We start from the raw sequence: 23,756 nt of genomic DNA, 5'->3' as shown, positions 1-23,756 counted from the left end.
TTAGCTCACAATTGCGTAAGTTCTAGAGCATGGCCCTGGGCTCTGCTTGGCTCTGGTGAGGGTCTGGTGGCAGATATCACAACAGCGCAATACAGCAGAAATCACGTAGCAAATGAAGAAGCAAGAGAGTATTCAGGGAGGCCCTAGGCTTGTTGTAACAACCCCTCTAGCAGGACCAAAGAGCAAGAACGAAGTCCCTGAATAAAGCTGCGACCCCTCTTGAAAGCCTCACCTCCGCCAGCAGGCCTCCCCTTAGGGGTCCCGCCCCGCCGGACCTCACGGGACCCGCTTCCAGCACGGAGTGTTTGGTGGACGCGCTCAGGCTGTGCGGGACGGGAGCTGTTTGTTCTGTGATGACTTTCCTCAACGTGCCTTCGGCCATGACAGAGCAGAACTCTCCCAGACCTAAAACGAGGGCTTCTGCACAGCTGACAAGCGCGGCTCGCCAGGCTGGCGCAGGAGGGGACGCGTCAGGTGGCCAGCCATGCGGGGACTCCCCGGAGACGCCCCCACCCACCCCAGTCAGCCAGCTCCAGGAGAAATTCCAACTTGTTGGAATTTAGACCCAGCAAAAATACATGCTCGTTTTTGAGGGATTTGGGGGGGGGGGCATTCCATTTAGCTTTTCTATGATGTCCCCTCCACTTTTTTATATATTGAAAGTATCTATATTTTAAAAAGTCACTAACATGGGAGACAGTTATTTAGGAAAAATTTCTGAGCAATATGAGTATAGAGAGGGTGTAAAAAGGCTCTTGTTAACTGGGAATGGTGGCGCACGCTTGTAATCCCCGCGCTTGGGAGGCGGAGACAGGAGGATGGCGCAGGTTCGAAGCCAGCCGTGCTGGCGTAAGAGACCCTGTTTCAAAAATATAAAATAGGTCTGGGAGTGTAGCCCGGAGGAAGGAGGGCTTCCAGGAACCCCAGTACCACCAAAAAAAATAATAATAATAAGGAATAAGCCAGGCTGTGGTGTCTCACGCTTGTAATCCCTGCGCTTGGGAGGCGGAGACAGGAGGATCGCGCAGGTTCGAAGCCAGCCACTGGCTTAAGAGACCCTGTTTCCAAATAAAAAAGTATAAAATAGGTCTGGGAGTGTAGCCCGGAGGTAGAAGGGCTTCCAAGAACCCCAGTACCACCAAAAACAAACAAAAAAAAAAAATAAGGAATAAAAATTAGGGCTGGGGATGTAGCTCGGAAGTAGAATGTCCCTGGGTTCCATCCCCAGTACCAAAAAACAGGGGGATCTTCGTTTTCCTTTTGAGATTATATCATCATTCTTACACCAATAGGAGGGAAAGACGCGGAGCAGATGGGCGTGCTGGGAGGTGGTATCACAGCTACAGATGTGGAGCTGTTTGGGGAACTGAGGCAGGGGCGGGAACCGCTGGTTCTGTGGCCCGTTTCGGCCTGGAGTGAGGAGCGAGTACATGGTCCCGGGCCGTGCAGACGCACCGGAGCCCCAAAGCTTGTTGTGGTTTTAGAGGAACAAGTTGCATCTGGAAGTGTGGAGCCCGGGAAGACTGCTTCTAGACCTCACCCACAGTTATCTACAGCCCTTAGGACCTGGGGACCATGTGGAGAAGAGACCACGCTACTTCCCGACTGTTATGAGTTTTATTGACCTCTTATATTTCAACAAGAACATCACAAAACTCCCGCTGAAGTGTTTTACAAACCTCTTCCCCAACTCTGACCTTTCTCAGCCTACTACATTCACCAGAGTTGCTCATGTCCTGTGACGGCGCCAGCCGGGGACACAGGAGAGACGAGTGCCGGCGCAAGCTCTGCCCAGCACGGGAGTCTTTCTCTTCTGAAGGATCGTAGCTGACCCCAGCTTTTCAGTGAAGCTGCTAGCTCATGGCCCATGGACCCTGCTGCCCTCCACCCCGGGGAGCACAGGCAGCGCGTGGGTCCTCTGTACCCCCCCCCCCCGGCAGCAGTAGATAGGAGGAAGCTCAAAGCATAAAACAAAGAAAGGCAGCATGGCAGCGAACCAGAAAGGCCTGGTCTTGAGAGCGGAGGACATGAGCCACGAGCCTCTCCAGCCCTCATCTCTTGGGAGCTTAAGTCGAGCAGTTAGAAGCCAGCCCGGCTCACAGGGTCTCGTGGCCTTTGGACTTCTTCACATCTGGAACACTAGCGGAACCATCTGAGCTGCCTCCAAATCTATTTATTTATTTATTTTTATGTTTATTTTTTTTGGTGGTGTTAGGGGTGGAATCCAGGGGCTTTTCTACCTCCGAGCTATACTCCCAGACCTTTTTTATACTTTATTTGGAAACAGGGTCTCACTAAGTTGCTGAGAGCCTCACTTAAGTAGCTGAGGCTGGCTTCGAACCTGTGCGATCCTCCTGTCTCAGCCTCCCAAGCATGGGGATTACAAGCGTGCGCCACCACGTCCGGCCCAAAATCAACTTAAACAAGCTTTCACAAAGACTTACAGGTTCCAAATACACTGCCATCTCTCCCCTCCTCCTGCTCCCTTCCAAACCATAATGGAGACAAGGGTGGGGTGCTTGTGTTTGCTTCTCTGGGGGCTCAGCTTCTTCCTAACAGCCCCTGACAGCTCGTCTCCAAGCATTGCAGACCCCGACACAGCAGGTAATCTAGGTGACTGTGCAGGCTGCCACAGGAAGCAGCCCTGCAGCTGTGGGCGCACCACCCTGGCCACACTGCCCCGGGGCTCAGGCCCTGCAGACTCAGGGCTCTAGTCCCCTTTGTGATGCCAGCGACACTTGCCATCTCCAGCCAGCCTTCCTTCCCCGCTGCAGGCCACTCCCTGGCCTGCACCCAGAGCTGAGCTAAGTGCTCCCCCCGGCCTGGCCCACCTGCTCATGCCTTCTCTGCCCCTCCTGTCACCAGGGCAGTGGTGGGTGGCGGTTCCCGGCTCCCCTTTTTTTTTGTCTTATCCCATATTCCATTGGTCAGGAACGGCTGCTGGCTCTTCCTTCAGGGAGCATCTAAAGGCAGCCACGTGTCCCACTCCTGGAGCTCCGTCACCTCCAGCCAGGTTGAACAGTGGCTCCCTCTGGCCTCCGTGCCTTCCCCTTGTCCCCTGCCAGCCAGCGTCCGCTCCAGCAGCCGTGGTGGCCTTCAGAATGCAGGTCACGTCACGCCGCCTCTCAACCCCAAGGCTTCACTCCCCACCCCAGTAAGAGCCAGAGCCCTGGTGCGGCCCTGCCTGCGGCTCTGCCCCTCCCCCTCACGGGGGCTCTCAGCAGCCCCTGCCCGCTGTGAGCGCCTCCTCCAGCTCTCCCCTGGACCAGATCAAGGGGAAACTCTACAACTCATCCTGGGGACGCTCATCTAATAAGCACCGGCCCCACTCCCCCCACGCCCTGCCCAGGGTTCCTCAGGCAGCTTCTGTTGCATTTACCGCCTTTGAAAAGCGTGCAGGTGATTCACTGTCCTTGTTCATCCTGCTTTGTGTGTGCGTGCGTGTGCACACGTGTGTGTGTGTGCATGTGTGTTTTGTGGGGCACTGGGGATTGAACCTGTGACCTCCTGTCTCAGCCTCTCAAGTACTGGGATTCCAGGCCTGCACCACCATGCCTGGCTACTGTGTATTCTTTGAGCCTCTCCCCCTGCAGGAGTGGAAGCAAGGACAGGGATTATTGTCTGATTTGTTACAGGTATATAGAAGGACATCAATATTTTTTTTGTGTGTGTGGCACTGGGGTTCCTGGAAGCCCTTCTATCTCCAGGCTACACTCCCAGACCTATTTTGTATTTTTTTTATTTGGAAACAGGGTCTCTTACGCCAGCGAGGCTGGCTCCAAACGAGCATGATCCTCCTGTGTCCGCCTCCCAAGCACGGGGATTACAAGCGTGTGCCACCACGCCCGGCATCAATAATTATTTTAAGATATAAAAGCTTATTGAAGTATAACTTGTGCTGTACAATTCCCCCTCTTAACATATGCAGCTCAGTAGATTTTAGTGTAGTCACCAGGGTATCCACATGTCACAATTTGGGAACATTCTCATTACTACAAAGAAAAACCTCCCTTGGCTTAGCCATCCCTTCTCAACCACCTTCACAACCGCGAATCTGCTTCCTGTCTCTCTGGCCTTGCCTGTCTGGACATATGAAATCATACAATTCATGGATTCTCATAACCAGCTTCTTGCAGTTAGTAACCAACCTTCTTTCAGGGTTGATCTGTGTTGTAACATGTCTCAGCACTTCATCCCTTTTTAATTGCCAAGTAATTTTCCATTATGAATATATGCCATATTTTGTCACCAGTTGCTGGACGAATAGCTACTTATTTTTATTGTAAAATAAAATGTTAAATGTATCCTTGTTAGCACTGTCAAGGATACAGCTCAGGGGCATTAAGTATATTCATATCTTTAGGCAGCTATCGCCACCCTTCATCCCCAGAGTTTTTTATTTTCTCAAACTGAAACCCTGGCCGGGGGCTATGGCGCATGCTTGTAATCCCAGCATTTGGGAGGCTGAGACCAGAGGATTGTGGTTCACGGACAGCCTCGGCTACTTAGCAACTCAGTGAGGCCCTTTGCAACTCAGTGGGACCCAATTTCAAAATAAGAAATAAAAAATAGGGCTGGGGGTGTAGCTCGGAGGTAGAATGCCCCTGGGTTCCATCCCCAGTGCCACACACACACACACAAAAACTGGAGCCCTGTACCCCATAGCTCTGTTTCCCCCTCTCCTGGCTCCTGACAACCACCATTCTATGCTGTGTCTCTGATTTTGACTATTGACCTTCTTATATTAGTGGAACAGCACCAAGGGCAAACAAACCCTCCTCGCAGTGACTGTTGAGGGCCTTCTCCGTCCACATGCTCCAGGGAGTCGTTCTGGTGACAGCGAGGCCAAGGGGTGAGAGGCCCGGCCTGGCCACACTGGCGTGGTGCGCAGCCACTCCCACTGCTCCTGCACGTGGAGGAGCGCTGCCCAGCTGGGGCGAGCCCGTGTGTCCACGAAGCTGGGCATCTTCACTGCCTGACCTTGACGGAAAAAAGCTGTCCGCCCCGGGTCTAGGAGATCCTTTGGGGAAGATCACCTGGAGTCAGATTGGGTAGAGCCACTGTTCTCACTCAGCGCATGCTTTGGAATTAGCCAGAGGAAGCCCACGTGGTGGAGCGCGCCCACAACCCCAGTCCTTGGGACTGAGCCGGAAGGATCGAGATTCGAGGCCAGCAACTTAGCAAGACCTCGTTTCGGAATTAAAATTAAAAAAAGATGTGGGGATGTAGCTTGGAGTTAAAATGCCTAAAATGCCCTGGGTTTAATCCCCAGTACTACTACTACTACTACTACTACTAATACTACTACTACTACTAATACTACTACTACTAATAATAATAATAATAAGCCAAGGTGAGCTGAAAGTGTGGCTCTGTGGTAGACCCCTTGCCCAGCAGGTGCAAGGCCCTGGGTTCCATCCCCAGCACCACCAAAAACCAAAGCTAAGGCATTCGTAACATCACACGTTTGGGCTTCATCTCCCGGGAATCCTGCACACACCTCTTGGTCTTGAATACTGGGTTAAGGAGATAAGGATAAAGCTGTACATGACAGGAGCAGTAAACCGGGGAGGCACCGGGGCCAGGAGGCTGCGAGGAGCTTTTATAGAAGGGTGGACAAGAGGATGCCGCACTTGGAAGAGAACCAGGGCCAACAGGAAGGCAGGAGGACGAGGGCACCGAGGGCAGGGCTCTCTGCAGCTGACGTGGTTTGTCGGACTGTGTTTTGTTTTTAACTCTGAATGTGCCGTGTTTGAGCAGTTTCTCAGTGATGTTGTTATGTCACCACAGGTGGAAAGGAAACGCCACATCGGAAACGACATCGTCACCATCGTGTTCCAGGAGGGAGAGGAGTCTTCCCCTGCCTTTAAGCCTTCCATGATCCGCTCCCATTTTACACGTATCCTAGGCCTCTGTAAATGCTCTGTTCGACAGGCCTGTTGGACTTAAAATGACCCTCAAACCAAATGTTATAACTGACATGTTTTGCATTGCAGGACTCAGGCCCTTTGTCTTGGAATTTTTCTAAGTATTGCATTTTTCCCTCTTCCTCTCTCCATCCATGAAAGTAGCAAATGGACCTGGGCAGGGTGGCCCACACCTATAATCCTAGTGCTTGGGAGGCTGAGACAGGAAGATCACAGGTTTGAGGACAGCCTCAGCAATATAATGAGACTCTCAGCAACCGAGTGAGACCCTATTTCAAAATAAAAAATAAAAAAAGGGCTAGAAGCCGGGCGTGGTGGCACACACTTGTAAATCCTAGCGCTTGGGAGGCTGAGACAGGAGGATCACACAGATTCGAAGCCAGTTTCAGCTACATAGAGACTCAGCAACTTAGTGAGACCCTGTTTCCAAATAAAGTATAAGATAGGTCTGGGAGTATAGCCCAGAAGTAGAAAGCCTCTGGGTTCCACCCCCAGTACCACACACACAAAAAAAGAGCTAGAGGTATAAGTTAGAGGCAGAATACCCCTAGTGGTTCAGTCCCCAGTATATCACACACACACACACACACACACACACACACACACACACACACACACACACCGTGAATGAATTCTCAGAGAATCCGTGATTTCTGAAATATCTTCCCTTTCCTTGGAGTTTATGGAATGAGAGAAACTCCCTACCTCCCATTTGTAACATAAATTAGAATAATGATAGTGACATTTTCTTTGGGTATAAAAATGTGTATGTTCAAATAAAAAGCCAAACCAACCTTTCCTGGTTGATTCTGAGCTCTCACAATAGTAGCTACATGGCCACCTCTTAGAATCCGAGAAATGATGGAATTAATCATATTTTTACTTGCTTCGCCTAATCTCTGTCCAGCTCACAATACCAGGATTTCACTGATAAAGCTGGTGTTTCCTGCAGTGTCTGAGCCCAGCTCAGCCAGACAGCTCGGCCTGCCCAGCGGATACTCGCCCACTCATGACCCGCCAACTCCAGGCTACAGGCCATGATATGAACCCCCAGGTGTGGCCCCATGACCGCCCACAGTAAGGAAAGAGTGTTTCCAGAGTCAATGCTGGTCTCGTTATCATGTTCACTGGAGCCTCCAGTAAAAATGTCTGGAAATAGGACCACTGTGACTCACGCATCTCTATGCCTTGACTTTTTCCTTCAAACCCAACACCAGCGTGTAAGTGAGTGTTCAGACGTCGAGATGGCTGCACTTCTCCCCGCTCTCAGGAAGGAAGCGGCTGCACCTCCACCTCCACGTGGCTCCCCCTTCACTCTAGGACCCCGCCCGCTGGCTGCCTCCCCTTCACTCTAGGACTTGCCGTCTCTCCCCCTTGCAGTGATTCTTCTTCAGTAATAGAAGGCTTCTCCAAGGACGGCAAGGACAGGAGGGGGAGCAAGGTGACTTTTCAGATGAGAGAGTCATTAAATTTTAGAATTTCCCTTAACAAGGCATAGTAGCGCATGCTTGTAATCCCAGTGCTTGGGAGGCTGAGACACAGGATTGTGGTTCAAAGCCAGCCTCAGCAACTTAGCAAGGCTCTCAGCAACCTAGTGAGACCCTGCTTCCAAGTAAGAAAAAAAAATCAGGTTGAGGGTGTAGCTTGGAGGTAAAATGCCTCTGGGTTCAATCCCAATTTAAAAAAATATATATATATATATATATAATATATATAAAATATATAATATATATTATATATGTATATATACATATATATGTATATATACTTTTTAAAAATTTTTATTGGTGCATTGTAATCATACATCTTAATGGGATACAAGATGGTGGAGACAAAAAAAATTTATCTTGATTGTTAAGTTTTAGATTTTTAGATGTGGGCTGTAGGAAGTTTCTGGAAACAGACAAGCAGGCAGGAGTTGTTAACGCAGACTCACTCCACTGAGCCCTGGAACGGAAGCACAAGGGACTGATCACTGTGGCCCTGGCTAAGGAGCTCGGGGGTGGGAGCAGGGGAGAGGAGGCTCCTGGGTAGGGTTGTACTATTTCATTTTTTATATTTTTAAGAGCTTTGTTGAGATACAATGCACATGCTGTGTAATTCTCCCTTTCGTGTGTGTGGGGGGTTCTGGGGATGAAACCCAGGCCTTGCACATGCTGGCAGCTCTACACCCCCACAGGGCTGCTACTCCGGAGTTGTCGGGCTCCAGCCCAAGCAGAGGAGACTGCTTTGAGGCTGTCGCCAGCCATGTTGGCATGTTCTGTTTTGTTTTGTCTACCAAAGCCAGAAGGAGCGAGAGGGACGGTGTTCAGTGGAAACTTTAATTGCTTCCCCTCTCAAAGCATGTCAGATGAAATACATGACTAATCTCATATTGGGTCTCGTCTGTATTGCCAAGTAAGGGGATTGCTCTTTTTGCTAAGTTGACTATTTAATAGAGTGTGTGTGTGTGTGTGTGTGTGTGTGTGTGTGTGTGGTACTAGAGATTGAACCCAGGGGGCACTCCACCACTGGGCTACACCCCCTGCCCTTTTTATTTTTTTTATTTTTGAAACAGGGTCTTGCATGCTGGCCTCAACCCCGCTGGCCTCCTGCCTCAGCCTCCCAAGTCCTGAGATTACAGGAGTGTACCAGTACGACTAGCTAACATCTTATGTAGCTTTTCTGACAGCTTTGGAGACTCAGCCCTCTCCCAGCAGAAGGGCACACAGATGCTAGCCATGTGTCTTCCTGGGCTGTCTCTTGTAAAGAAGTCAATCAGGGTTCTGTCCCAACCTGAGCCGTACGAGCCCGGCCACGAGAGGGCTGGTCAAGGATGTTTTGCACAAGGGATTTTCCGAGCACAGCTGTCAGGCGTGAGCATCAGCGTTGTTGGTTAATTTCCTTGACAATCCCCACAGATATCTTTGCCTTAGTGAGATATGACCAACAGAATGACAATTACAGGTAGGTGGTGACCCGATCTCAACTCTTGTTCTCCTCATGTCTGCTTATTAATTTGGCGTTGATCGTGCAAGACTCTTGATGCACGTACTCTTAATTGGTTTGGTGAGGGGCCTCACCTTATAGCACCATCTTCAAGGCCGCCTCTCTCGAGGAAATCGGCTGCCCACGGTAGTGCTCTGCTGCAGACCCCAGGGTGGGGCTGGCTTGACACGTCACTGTACAGACGTGGGAACAAATTGATACGGTTGACTCTTGGTCAGAGTAGCCTCCTTTCTAGACCACTGCCTTCCTCGTGTAGCCGTCTGTTCTCAAAAACTAATCTGTAAGACGGATCGTGGTGTTGTAAAAAGAACACAAACCAGATAGATTTAGGTTTGAATTCCAGCCCTATCACTTTCTGGGTTTGAGGCTGTGTGAAAAAGTGTTTATCTCATCAGAGATTCTGGCCTTAGGTGGAATGAAGGTCACACACCCCTGGTGGGCGTAGGGAGAACCAGAACCAGACCCTGTTCACTGCTGGGGCCGCAGGGAGCCTACAGTGGTGGCCCTTGCTGTTAGACCACAAAGAACTTGGGAAGACTTAGCCTCCGCCCTGAACGCACAGTGAGGCCCGGGGGTGGCTCCTGCTGCGGGATGGATCTTCCCAACACATCACATAGGCCCCTAAACACAGCGAAGGGCAAAAGATTTGGTCTTTGCAGAACCACCAACTCATTCTGGAATGTTCTCTACATAGGTTGAAAATATTTTCAGAAGAAAGCGTACCACTCTTTGGCCCACCCTTGCCATCCCCACCGGTGTTTACAGACCACCAGGAATTCAGGGACTTTTTGCTAGTGAAACGTAAGTTTCTCTTTTGAAATGTTTCTGCAACTTATCCTGTATCCAAATATATTCAAGCTCTCCCGGGATGCCACCTAAGAAAACGACAGTGTGTGAGCATTGCGTGCTCTGTTAGGTCTTCACGTGGCGCGCAGTCTTCTGGTGGTGGGGTATAGGTTTCCTCCAGGGTCCTTACCTCCGCCTCCCTTCCTCCCCACCTGCTGGGTTTATCCACCCTCACCACTCACGGCGCCAGGGGCCTCGAACTCACGCTCCCACCCTGGCTCCCGATGAGCCACGCTAGGCCTCTGCTCGCTGGTCAGAGTGCGATGGAGTGGGATGGGATGAGAGAGTAGGAATGGGGAGAGCCGCAGGGGGCATGCGTGTGCAAGCCAGACGAGGTGTCTACAGGGCTGCCACCCAAGCCTTGCCAGCCAGCGAGCACGTGTCTGAGCTGGACTGAGAAGCCCCAGGCCTGAGTCTGAGCGCATCCTCTGACCCACACAGCCTGCCCCATGCCTCCCAGAGCTCCCTTGGTCATCAGGGAAGGTCTGCCTTGTGATCACAAGTCGCCCCGCGCCACCCCCAACAGCCTCTCTGTGAAGTCCAGCTTAGGAGCGCCAGGCCAGCAGCGCGGAGCCCGCGCCCTCTATAACAATGCCTCTTCCAGCCCTCGGCCGGGCACACGGGGCACACAGCTGCCTGCTGGCTGCCCCTCGCCCCTTCTGCCCACACACGCATCGCTGCCTCATCTGTCGCTGCTGCTGTGTAGTGCTGAAGCCTTTGGAAAAGCCCCTGCCCTCTCCGGAGTCCATCTTGATCACTTGGCTCCAAGGTGGTACTGATTGAGTCCAGGCCTCACAGAGTCCTTCATGGACAGCTGCTTCTCCCCTTCCAGTCAGAATCCTCCTCTGCAGTTGGCCAAAACCAGCCCTGCAGGCCAGGGCACAGCCACGAGTGGTCCCTCCTTTGACTCCAGTCCTCAGCCTGTCCTCCAGAGCTCTGCATGGGAGTTTCCCCTCAGCGACCACGGACGCTCCCACGTCTATCAGCCCACGCAGCCGGCACTTGAAGGATGCGTGTCGCTGAGTTCATCTCCGACAACATCCCAAGGGAGCCAAGCGCCGACGCCCTCCCTCCAGCCCCGGGCAGAGGTGGCCACATGCTTCCCAGCCTTTCTCCGCGTCCCTCCGGGTCCCAGCCGGGTCCCCAGAGCGGTTACCTCCCATGCTTCAGCCAGAGTCTCAGAGCAACCTCGGCCCCAAGCATTAGAAATGGGAAGCACTTGGCCGGGCGTGGTGGCGCACGCTTGTCATCCCCGCTCTTGGGAGGCGGAGACAGGAGGATCCCGCAGGTTCGAAGCCAGCCGCGCTGGCGTAAGAGACCCTGTTTCAAAAATATAAAATAGGTCTGGGAGTGTAGCCCGGAGGTAGAAGGGCTTCCAGGAACCCCAGTACCACCAAAAAAAAAAAAAAAAAAAAAAGAAATGAGAAGCACTGCAGACCTCCTGCAAAAATGATGACTTTTGCTGGTGTGGTGGCGCATACTTGTAATTCCAGTACTTGGGAGGCCGAGACAGGAAGATCACAGGTTTGCAGCCAGTGTCAGCAACCTCCTGAGGCCCTCTGCAACTTAGTGAGACCCTGTTTCAAAATAAAAAATAGCCGGGCATGGTGGCACACACTTGTTATCCCAGCATTTGGGAGGCTGAGACAGGAGGATCGTGGTTCGCAGACAGACTCAGCTACTTAGTGAGGACCTCTGCAACTCAGTGAGATCCTGCTTCAAAATAAAGAATGGAAAAATAGGGCTAGGGGTGCGGCTCAGAGGTAAAATGCCCCTGGGTTTCATCCGCAGTACTGCAAAAATAAAATAAATAAAAATAAAATCGGGCTGGGGGTATAGCTCAGAGGTAGAATGCCCCTGAGTTCAATTCCCAGTACAAAAAAAAAATAATAATAATAACTTTTTCTCTCCAATGTCTGTGCACTTATTTCAAGTGCTGCAAGAAGGGTCGCCAACCCAAAGGCCTGGAGAGGCAGGTAAGAGTGAGGAGCAGGGGGAGCGGAGGACGGCAGGAGCCCAGGAGCCAGAGGGCTGCACGGAGCGCCCTGCTCCAGGCAGAGGCCTGTCGGGAGCATGAGGCAGGTGTTGCCAGGTATCCTGAGTTCTCAAATCAAGCCGGACAAGCCCCGTGCGAGGGCACAGGCCAGTGATCCCAGGACTTGGGAAACTGAGACAGGAAGATCAGAGGTCCAAGGCCAGCCTCGGCAACTTAGCAAGACGCTGTTTCAAAAATTTAAAAAAATTTAAGAGATAAAATAGGGCCGGGAGTATAGTTCAGAAGGCGAATGTCCCTGGATTCAAACTCCAATACCAAGAAAAACAAAAATAAGCCAGACTTCTAAAATTCTGTGAAAAGTGCCTGATGTTAGGCCTGTGGTTGAAGTCCAGAGAACCAGGTGGAGAGCAGAAATGGAGCCAGCAGGGGGCAGGCGGAGCAGGCTGCGGCTCTGCTGAGGAGTTTGTGGGGGCTGCGGGGCCTGGGCCCGTGAATGCTGGATTAGAGCACTGGAACCCGTCCACGTCAGTGGGGCCCTCAGCGAGCGCCTTTATGGATCTGATGCCACCGCCCAGAAGTTGACAGGGAGACTGAACAGCGGAGAGCACAGAGGAGCCCAGGGCGAGGGCACGCAAGAGGGGGTGGAGCCCGGCAGGCTAGGGGTATGACGTGGAGGTAGAAGTCATACCCTGGGTTCATTCATATCCCTGGGTTCAATCCCCAGTGCCAAAAAAAATATATGAAAGAAAGAAAAAGAATCACAATTATACCCACTTTACAAAATAGAAAACTGAGACTAAAAAATTTGCTTATGCTGTAGGTGGTACCTCATGCCTGTAATCCCAGTACCTGGTAAGCTGAGACTGGGACCGCAGGTTCAAGGCTAGCCTCAGCAACTTAACAAGACCCTATTTCAAATAAATAAGGATGACGGTATCAGAGGTGGGAAGATTCTGGGTTCAATCCCTAGTACCACCAAAAAAAAAAAAAAAAAAACCACAACTTTTTATGCTTAAAAATACACAGCTAGCTGTCATCAACCTAGCAAGATCCTGTTTCCAAATTAGAAATAAAATCAGGCTGGGGGTATAGCTTGAAGGTAGAATGCTTCTGGGTTCAATCCCCAGTGACCCCCCCCCCAAATAAAATTAGACAGCTAGGCCAGACACGGTGGCTCAGGCCTGTAATCCCTGCCATCTGAGAGGCTGCGGCAGTAGGTCACAAGTGTGAGGCCAGCCTGGGCAGCTCAGTGAGACCTTGTCTCAGAATTTTAAAAAGAGCTTGGAATGTTGCTAAATGATATGAGGGCTTGCCTAGTGTGCTCCAGGCGCTGGGTTTAATCCCCAGTACTGTGAGGGGAAAAAAAAGAAGAATGTACCACCAGCAGCGGAGCTGGGACCCACGCCTGTGGCTGTCTCGACTTCAAGCTACAGCGCAGTTCCTGTTCTGGGCTCTAATGCGCTAGCCGCACATTCCATCTTTTTGACTTTTAGTATCTGTGGTTCAAAAATGCTCTTTCCAGAAGAGATTTCCACTAGGCTGAGAATTCCAGTGTTCTGAGACGACTCTTTTTTCTGACAAAGTGCAGCAAATATATATATTCAATGCCGTTGACTGGCGTCATGGTGTTTGGCCCACGTGTCAGGTGGGTGGGTCAGTGGTTGGATAAAGGGCTAAAAGGGTCTTAAGGTAAAATCAAATGTACTCTCTCTTGGGAAACGTGTAATCCAACACGAAAGGGAAGATCAACGTGCCTACAAACTACATGGACGTGCACATAGCCACTTAGAGCTTGTGAGCGTTCTTCCATGAAGGGAAGGGAAGGTCGGTAGCAATGCCAGCACTGCAGAGGTGGGTGGCATTAACTCTGAGGACTCTGCCTGAGAAGAACGTTCTTCAACAGTTACTAATGTTTGCAATCCCTTTTTTAACTTGATTTGTTTTAGTAATTAATGGCGAAAAGGCCACCTTGGAAACCCCAACCTTCGCCCAGAAACGCCGGCGTACTCTGGACATGCTGATTCGATCTTTATACCAGGATCTGACGCCTGACTTGCATAAGGTACCTGGGTCTGCGGCCTTCCTCGCCTCCTGTGGGTCTGCACTGAGAGCACAGCCCTAGCAGTGAGACTCGGGTTAAAGCCCTGAATGGCGTTGCTCCTTGCTGTCAAGAGTGCCCTGTAGCCAGGCGTGGTGGTGCACACTTACAATCCAGGCATTCGGGAGGCTGAGATAGGAGGATCGCGGTTCGCGGACAGCCTCAGCTACTTCGTGAGGCCGTTTGCAACTCAGTGAGACCCTGTTTCAAAATAAAGAATAAAGATAGGGCTAGAAGTGTGGCCTGGAGGTAGAACGCCACTAGGTTCCATCCCCGGTACCATAAAATAAAAAAAAGACTGTCCTGCGAGCCAGGTATTATGACACGTGCCTGTCATCTCAGTACTTGGGAGGCTGAGACAGAAGGACCACAGGTTCAAGGCCAGCCTCAGCAACTTAGCAAGGCCCTCAGTAACTTAGTGAAACTCTGTTTCAAAATAAGAAATAAAATAGGACTGGGGGTGTAGCTCAGAGGTAGAACGCCCCTGGGTTCCATCCCCAGTATCATAAAAGCAGACTGCCCTGCGGCCACCACCCCTGTTATGGGCTCGCTGCCGCCCAGGAAGGGAGTCGTGGAGTGTCCATACAGGGACGTGTTTTCATGAAGCTGAGGCACAGTCAGGAGTGCCAGCAACTGCCGGAGCACTGGCAGCGCGTCTTCTGGTGCCATCTTGGCATAACTGCCGCGTGGGACCCTGATGGAGGGCAGAAGTGGGGATGGTGGAGAGAGGCACGGCGTTCTCTGAAGTGTTGAGGGCATTTCCCAGCTTGCCCTTAATCAGGCGCTCAAGACCCATTTGAACCAGGTACTTCCTGGCCCAATTCATGTTCACCTTGAAGAAACCCAGCCCCTCCTAGCTCCTCGGGGGCACGTGTGTTCAGTGTAAGGTCACCGCGGCCAGGGGCTCACTGGTGCATACCATTGCTCAAAACATTCACCCAAGCCACGCCTAGAATCCCAGAACTTGGGAGGCTGGGCCAGGAAGGTTACAGGCTCGAGGCCAGTGCGTGATAACTTATCAGGACCCTGTTTCAAAATTAAAAAACAGAAAGAGCTAGGGACGTAGCTCAGTGAAAGAGCACCTTGGTTCAATCTCCAACCACAGAAAACACAAAACGTATCTGCTTGACAAGGCTGCACAACAAGTGTGGGAATTGCCCTTGAGTGTGCATTCACTCACAAACTCCAGTAAAAGTCATGAATTGCTGAGGATATATGTAAGTGGGAGGTGTCCTGCGCTTGCCTGGGGGAGTTGTAGGATATCAAAATGGCACTTGCCCTTCGGCTCAGTGACCACTCAGTGGTCCTTTTAGAGACCCTTGACATCTGCCTGACTGGTGCACCCTAAAAATTCTCACCAAGTGGCCCCAGAAAATACAGAGGAAACCTTACTTGGTAATCCATCAGTTCCTTTTTCCCCTAAGGTCAGGGAAGGGGCAGCAAGGGTACCAAGATAAGTAATGATGGCCGCCTTAGCCAGGCATCCACGGCGCCAGTCATAACCAAGCTCCTGTTAAGTGGCTCTGCCACACCCCGCCATAGCAGAGGCCACGTGTGCTAACCACATCATCAGCCACTTAATCCATCAGCCCACTGGCCTCCGTGTTCCAAGAGGACAGAGCCTGTGTCTGCCATGCAAGAGAAGTCAGTGTGCTGTGTACCAGGGGCAGCGCTCTGGGGCTGGCAGCCTGGAGCTGTGCAGCGTGGGCCAGGGCACACTGTACAAGTGATGGAGATGCTGGCTTGCCCGGCTCAAAGCCCATGTCCTCATCATTACACAGCTGGCTCTGCACCTGTGGGCTCTTTATCCCTGTGTCTGGCACAGAACTGGCACACATCAAGTGCTTCGTAAGTGCTCATTTGAATGAGTGAATGAATGAATGAATACAAAGGGCAGAAATAGGACCATTTGAACAATAGATTTGTGCAGTAAGAGAAGCCAAACACCGGGCATGGTGGCACACACTTGTAATCCCAGTACTGGGGAGGCTGTGATAAGAGGACCGTATTTTTGTGACCAGCCTCAGAAACTTAGTGAGGCCCTCTGCTACTTAGTGAGACCTTATTTCAAAATAAAATAAGTCTGGGGGTATAACTCAAAGGTAGAATGTCCCTGGGTTCAATACCCAGTGCCACAAAAATAAATAAATAAATTAAAAGAGAAGATGTCAGGTGTGGTGCCCACTTGTAATCCCAGTACTTGGGAGGCTGAGACAGGAGGACTGCAGGTTTGCAGCCAGCCTCAGCTACTTAGTGAGGCCCTCTGCAACTTAGACTCTGTTTCAAAATAAAGGATAATAAATAGGGCTGGGGGGATAGCACTGAGGTAGAATGCCCCTGGGTTCAAGTCCCAGTATAACAAAAAAAAAAAAAAAAAAGTAAGAGAAGAAAGCCAAAGGATGAGACTGGATAACTGTTTGTGAGATTCATAACTTGTTTTTCTTTTTTAGAACATGCTTAACAGACGGTCTTTCAGTGATGTCTTACCCGAATCTCCCAAGTCGGCCCGAAAGAAAGAGGAGGCCCGCCAGGCAGAATTTGTTAGAATAGGGCAGGTGGGTTTTGTTCTGAAATCTCTTCTGCAAGAGATGTAGCTGTGAGTCCCATCCAAAGCAGATGGCCCTCGTTCAGAAACGTGTTTGCCTATTGCTGTCGGGGCTCTGTGCTTCCCTTAGCATTGCCATGGGAACGGTAAGACTGTGACGACACTAGATGTAGTCCCCTGTCGTGTGGTGAGGGGCGCACTCTGCAGCAGTGGGACTGCACCGCCTGGCAGCAGGTGTCCCACTGGCTCCCCCTTGCCAGGGAGCACACTACGTGCCGGCCCCTCTGGAACATTCTGCAGAGTGGGGAGCCGATTTGAGAAGTGCTCCTTGGCGGTGGTGCTGCTCACAGAAGACCTGAATTTCCACCCGCCCCCAGGAAGCTATTGTCACACACTTAGATGGCTCCCAGTTGTCCCCTCATCCCAGCCCACGGAGGAAATCACTCTCCCTCTGCCTTGCTCCCATGCAGCACTAGTACTTCTCAGCTTTAAGCTTCCTGCCCTGATCCCACATCACAACAGGGAGGAGGAGGAGGAGGAGGAGGAGGAGGAGGAGGAGGAGGAGGGCTGCCAGCTGAGATGAGGTCTGACCAGAAAGAGAGCGCTGAGCAGGGCAGGTGGTTAAGAACAGTTCTGTGGTCATGGACAGCTTGGAGGGAAAATCACTTTTCCCCCATACACTGGTCCTTATTTAGAGATACCTGGCCTCTTCTTCCAGAGAGTCTGAGCCATCAGAATCTGTAGTTTTCAGTGCTGACAGTGTAGAAATCACAGAATCGACACATTCGCTCACTGAAATGATTTGGGCTGGGACACTGTCAGGAGCTTCGCCTCACTCCACTAGCAGCATTCTTTATCCTGAATGGCGAATTCGTAGGTCAGTCTCTAAGTACTCCTGCTTTGCTATACTTTTTTTCAAATCTCAGTTATTTATCTTGCTATTCTCTTGCTGCCCGATAACAAACGTTAAGAGATCTCTGTTCTGTAGGCACTAAAACTAAAGTCCATTGTGAGAGGGGATGCCCCGTCAAGTTTGGCAGCTTCCGGAATCTGTAAAAAAGAGGTGAGTTGATGGTACCTTCAAGCTGAGCTGTTAATGTCTTTACCCTCAGTGAAGTTACAGAGATGCCTGGGGAAGGTCTGGGGGCAAGAGGGGGAAGAGCAGCATCCTGCAGAGTCCACAGGGAAAGTGCAGATCATTTATCAAGACCCTCTCTACTCCCGCGAGCTCGAGTCTTTGCCTGCATGAGTAGAGCAGAGCTGCCGGCCAGGCTCCGTCAGCCAGGCCAGCTCCATGGCACTGCTCAGGTTTTCCGTGCATGTGCAACGCCTGACATCTGAGCAAGGGCACGTTCTGATGCATAAGCCTAGGCTGGGGTCAGGGTCGCATCGCTTAGGAGCTGTGTAGCATTTCTGTGCTGTTGGCACGGGCCCGCTCTAGTCAGGAAGGTTGTGGGCAGGATTTCTTTAGCATCAGTGTGTATTCGAATCACCCCAGTTCCTGACACAGTAGGTCGAGGTGGGGCTGAAGGGCTTGCATTTCTAACCAGCTCCCAGGGGATGCCGAGGCCTCAGGTCTGAGGGGCGCAGTAGAGAAACGGCTGCCTAATCTATGGTCTACCAGAAACCCCTGTTTATAGAGTTTATGGCCAGCCAGATACTCCTGTCTCCACTTCCCATGGGGAAAAACCCAGGTCAGGAATAGACCAGGAAAGAAGGATGACAGCATGCAATGTGAACCTGCCATATGCATGATTTGTGTCATAGCCAATTCCCTATGTACTGTTACGTTCAGAATATGTAAGTTACTTAAATGGAACAGAATCGCACACGTTACTTCACTAGAGAAATGTCTGGTTACGAAAGCAAAAGAATTGTGCATTTACTTTAGTTACAGTGGTATAGACGATTTGAACCTATGCACTTTTAAAATCTAGTTTCAGAAAAATTATGAGCTCAAAATGCAGTTGACCCTAAAAACCACAACCAACTTGAGACAAGACCAATGGCAAAGCATCCTTCCTTTCCCCAAGGCTGCAAAACCCACATCTACTTATTTGTGTACATGGTAGGAATTCTCAGTGTTTCCAAGCATTTTATAAATACTAAATTGCAATAAGATTTGATAACATGCTTAAGAAAGTCTTAGGCATACATTTAAAGCAACAGTCTATGGTACCACAACAGAGAGCCACTTGCATTGTTGGGGTCAGTTTATAACCTGCCACAGGCCATCCTTGGAGAAGCTCTGCTCCAGAGGACCCACAGACCGTGGTCACTTGCACTCAGAGGCCAGAGTCCTGCCTGCTATTCCCTAGAGCCATCTGTTCCCAAAGAACTGGGCTGTGTCAGCCTCCTCGGCACCCATCATTTTACGAGCTGTGCTGATATTCTCACAGGAGCCCACACGAGGGTCCTGGGCTTATGTACCCCCTGCAGAAACTGCACCAAACCTCTTACCTGGCAGGAGGGCCCGAGACGAGGGCAAACACCACTGTCCTCAGACCACAGCCTCAGCAGGGCCAGGTGGGAGTGGGTTTCTGACACTCCAGGCCCTGATACTCAGAAGTTCTCTGAAACTCAGTCACCGGCAGTTTGAGAAGCCATGCACCCAAGGGACACCTTACATACACCTGCCCACTAAAACATCCACGGCACACACACACAGCATCTGGGACCCAAGCTCCGGGGCTCACAGACCTCCCTCTGCCTCTGTCCCCCCAGGACCTTGGATCGTCTGGGTAAAGAACCCTTTGTGCATAAGTTTCCAAACTGTCCTCTGGCCAGAGAACACTGTGTGGTGGGCCCTGGTGCCTCTCTCTTGGTGTCAGCTCACGCACTGGCCCGTCTGCCTCCTGGATGACCGCATTGGCTCCACTTTCTCGTGTCCTCTTGCTGCAAGTCACGGGCTCAGAAGTGCCAGACTTCTTGGGAAAATGTCATTTCAATTAGTGGCCTGCCCTTTTGTAGCCCGGCGTTAGGTCATAGAATGTTTCTGCATTCGTTAGCTGATCCTTTTAGAACGGTGCGGCTTCATCTTAGCAATCAGGATATGCTCCTAACGCCAGGCTTCCTGAGAGGGACGCATGCTCTTGTCTGAGCTCGCAGTCATTCGCACTGTGCCCACCCTTGGCCCCAGGCACACTCTGGATGGTGGTCCTCTGAGCCTCTCTTCTGTTTTGAGCATCTCCCTGGGTATTTACAGACTGAGAGTAATAACTTCTCGTGCCTGAAATGAAAATAAGGTTCAAGGAAGAGGTCACGTGGTTCTGAACGTGCCATGCGGGAAACAGGAGTAGGTTCCTTGACATCCTACAAACACATACTGTTTTTTCTTTAAGATTTCGTAGCCTTATGTGAGTCAATAAGCATTTTCATAGTAAGACGTTGTGCATGATGTAACGTTTACTGAACCAGCAACACAGGAATGACTTCTTCATAGAATTAATGTGGGGCTTATTTTTATGATGAACTCCCGTGAATTTTCTAAAAGAACAGGCACCAGCTGGCCCAACTTTCAGGTGTTAAAGAAAACTGTTTGCTTAGCAAACGTTAATATTTCGACTGCCCAAGGAACAGTCTTACCATGTAGAGACAGGCCATGGTGCCCAAACTGTGAATTTACTGCACTCCTGTTGCATATCTGTCTGGAGGGAGATTTTCCTTCCTAAGAAAGGCCCCCGCAGACCCGGCCGCTCCCGGGTCCGGCCGACTGCCCCACGGCTGGCCTGTGTTACTGTTTCAGGCGTCCCCTGCGTCTCCTCTTGTGGACCGCGGTGTCTCTTTCCTGGTGCACTTATCTTCCGATGCTTGTGTTGCCTCGCAGCCTTGGGAACCCCAGTGTTTCTGCAGTAATTTCCCTCACGAAGCCGTGTGTGCAGATCCCTGGGGCCAGGCCTTGCTGGTGTCCACTGATGCTGGAGTCTTGCTAGTGGACGGTTAGTGAGTAGCTGCTCCTACAAATGTCTTGTGTGTGTGCCTGGTAGTACTTCTGAGGTGGGCGACGGCCAGTCCGCTCCCTCTCCGCCATGAATGGCATGGTCCGCAGGGGAGTCAGCAAAGTTCGGCTCCCTTACAAAATGAACCCCTTGCTTTCAGGGCGAGCAGAGGTAGTATAATTCCGAAGCACGCATGCTAGAGGGGACCAGGGGCTGAGTGAGCCAGGGGGTCTTTTCCTCCTCCAATCTCTGGTTAGGCCCCCAGATATAAAATGACCTGTAAAAGAATCTCCTTTTCAGACAATACTTAGCACGGCCCCAACATTTTATCTTAAACCCAAAAGGATACATTATTTGGAGCCACTCTCTCAAGGACTTGCTATCAATCAAAGCTTAAAAAAAAAAGAAGTTGGTATCCAAAACAAGTAAGAATCTTAGATAAACCATTTTTGGTGGCTATAGAAACAAATATTTTGACAGGGAGACAGATTTCAACTCAATATAAAATAAAATTGAAGAGGTAGCCAGTGCCATGGTACACAGAGCAGCCACCATGGGGCGTGCCCCTGGACTATTCCAGTCTCCTAATGAACAACAGAGCTAAACACTGGCGACTGGTCACCTTCCGTGGCCGCAGAAGGAGCCGGGCACAGAGACAGCAGCTTCGCGGGCGCCTGCCCACCGCGGAGAGGCAGCTGCCCAGTCCACTGCCAGGGAGCCACTTGGGAGAACCCCAAAGCCACCGCTGCGACAGGGACATGGTGGCCCAGAGCCGCAGCCCCTCGCTCACGCACGGCGGGAGAGGTGCGCCGTGCTCCGGCATGGATTTGCTCTCTGGCTTTACCTTTTATTTTTATACTTGTCTTAATTGTGTGTCTCGAGCCTAATCATATCTATGATTAATAAAAGGCAGATCATTTAAAATTAATCAATTCAGAATTTAAATTATTAATTTGAGAGATTCTTCGTGATCCTGAAGAGAATCCAGGGACGGGGTGGAGCCCCGTGGTAGAGCACTCACCTAAAATATACGAGGCCTGAACTTGATCCTCAGAGCCAAAAAGAAAGTCAGGGACGCTGGAAAGCGGTTTATACCAGAGAAAAATGATGATGTAGCCTGGGGGCGATGAGTGTGCCCGCAAGGAGGTGCTTCTAAGGGCTAAGTACTCACCTGCGTTAAGTACTTAAGGCAGTGTCTGGCACATGGTAGCAGCTTATTAAATGATAGCTATTGCTCGGCCTGGAGGCACGGGCCTGTAATCCCAATACTTGGGAGACCGAAACAGGTGGGATTTCAGGTTTGAGACCAGCAGCAGTAACCTAGTGAGACTCATCAACCTATCAACACTCTGCTTAAAAACAACAACAACAACAAAAAAAAAATCAAGTGCTGGGGTGTAACTTGGAGACAGAATGCCCCTAGGTTCAATCCCCAGTCTCTCCTCTCCTCTCCTCTCCTCTTCTCTTCTCTTCTCTTCTCTTCTCTTCTCTTCTCTTCTCTTCTCTCTCTCTCTCTCTCTCTCTCTCTCTCTCTCTCTCACACACACACACACACACACACAACAACTATTATTTTTTCTATACATTTATCAAAGTTAACAAAATCCTTAGATTTTGCCAAAAGTATAGCCAAAAATTTTATTTTAAAAAAACCTTAGAATTTATTCCAGCCTCTAGGTTTTACAGTTGAAGAAACCAAGGCCTAAAGGGATGATGCAGCCTGCCCAAGGCCACACAGCGGCTAGTGGCACATCTGGACCCGGGCCACGTGTTATTGCAACTTGGCTGCTCTTTCCACCAAACCAACTAATATTTAATTATAACTAAATTGAACTACCACTATCTTTGTCTTTACTTGATCAAAGATTTCTAAACATAGAGTCCTGGGCAAATAAGTATGAGAAATTTGTGATTAAAAGAATGTTAGCCATATGTGGTGGTGCATACTTGTAACACCAGTGTTTGGGAGGCTGATACAGGAGGATCGCAGGTTTGTGGCCAGCCTCAGCTACTTAGCAAGGCTTTCAGTGAAACAAGACCCTGCTTCACTTGGGGTGCAGCTCAGTGGTGGATTGCCCCTGGGGAGGCTGAGACAGGAGGATTGCAGGTCCAGGGGAAACCTTTGCATTGTAGTAAAACGCCCAGCAACCTAGCAAGGGCCTGTTTCAAAATAAAAAAGGGCTGAAAGAGGGTGTAGCTCAGAGGTAGAATGCCCTGGGTTCGAACCCAGTACCACCAAAAATAAAGTAAAATTTAAAAAGAACGTTAAATCTCCCTGTGTTCTGCCTTTCTGGGAATGAGAGTACATGCTTCCTAATGACTACTTATTAAAAAAAAAAAACTCGGAAAAACAATCTGAGTTGTGGCTACTTATTTTAAATGTAAAGTCCAAATTAAGACTAGTACCAAGTCCCTTTCTGAAATGTTCACATTTAGCCGGGCGTGGTGGCGCACGCTTGTAATCCCAGCATTCGGGAGGCTGAGACCGGAGGATTGCGGTTCGCGGACAGCCTCAGCTACTTAGTGAGGCCCTCTGCAACTCAGTGAGACCCGGTTTCAAAATAAAGAATAAAAAAAAAATAGGGCAGGAGGTATAGCTCGGAGGTCAAATGCCCTGGATTCCATCCCCAGACCCTAAAAAAAAAAAAAAAATGTAGTGGTGGTGTCAGATGTAATGACTGTTGTGATCCTTCTAGGAGATTCTTTGCTGCCAAGCTTGGAGAAAGCCCTGTTCCTCAGCTGGTAGCTGTGCACACCCACCCTGGCTTGCACTTACCGTGCAAGTTCTCTTCCTCCTGTCCTGACCGTGCAGTGACACTCCCTGTTTGTTTTGCTAAGAAGAATCCGATGCAAGGCGCTCTCTGCTCCTCGCTGTGGCGAGATTCCCTTCCTTCTGTTCCCTCCTGTCCGCTCTTCACGAGTCAGGGCCGCTGCCCAGGGGTCTGCCCGCTGCGCCCAGGCTGAGCTCTCCTCCATCCTGTTCAGCCCTGCTTTGATTCCATGAGATTTGTCCTTGAGAGTCTTCTCCCCCAAGGTCATTATTAACATTCAAGATTCACTGCACTCTAATTTAGTAAAAAAAAAAAAAAAAAAAAACCTTTGTAAGGGAGGCTACACACTAAGTCAGTACACTCTCGCCCTGCGCTTGGTTTCACAGTAATAGAAAAGCCGGCTCTAAAGGTTGCTTCTCCATGCAGAGGCTACAGGAAGGAGACAAGACCACACAGGCGTTACGCCGTGCCACCTGCCCCTGCCCTGCCCCTGCCTTCCAGCCACACGGCGCTCCTGCGCTCAGCCAAGCGCTCCGTGACTTACGGCCGTGCGTGCTCAAGGCCTGCGACCTTGGACAAGTCCCCAGCACCCAAGCCTCAGTTTCCTCGCTTGTTAAATGGGGTAATTACAGCCCCCACCTAACCGG

General features: G+C 50.6%; 1 protein-coding gene across 2 annotated transcripts in view; it reads left to right on the top strand.

Moving 5' to 3' along the window:
- GARNL3 (GTPase activating Rap/RanGAP domain like 3) overlaps nt 1-23,756 on the top strand; it is a gene marked incomplete at both ends in the record, with an annotated part of 163,494 nt that overhangs the window by 115,196 nt on the left and 24,542 nt on the right. For both annotated transcript variants that reach the window (XM_080708491.1, XM_080708490.1), the window contains 7 exons: nt 5,791-5,899; nt 8,828-8,873; nt 9,610-9,716; nt 13,704-13,819; nt 16,306-16,410; nt 17,389-17,463; nt 20,227-20,338. In XM_080708491.1, coding sequence (XP_080564617.1) covers nt 5,791-5,899; nt 8,828-8,873; nt 9,610-9,716; nt 13,704-13,819; nt 16,306-16,410; nt 17,389-17,463; nt 20,227-20,338 — 670 coding nt within the window. The remainder of the gene's footprint in view (nt 1-5,790; nt 5,900-8,827; nt 8,874-9,609; nt 9,717-13,703; nt 13,820-16,305; nt 16,411-17,388; nt 17,464-20,226; nt 20,339-23,756) is intronic.

This window comes from Muscardinus avellanarius (genome assembly GCF_963383645.1).
Source record: "Muscardinus avellanarius genome assembly, chromosome: 13".
Taxonomy (NCBI): Eukaryota; Metazoa; Chordata; class Mammalia; order Rodentia; family Gliridae; genus Muscardinus; species Muscardinus avellanarius.
Note: the sequence above shows the minus strand (reverse complement) of the source record. Positions and strands in the feature narration are given on the sequence as shown.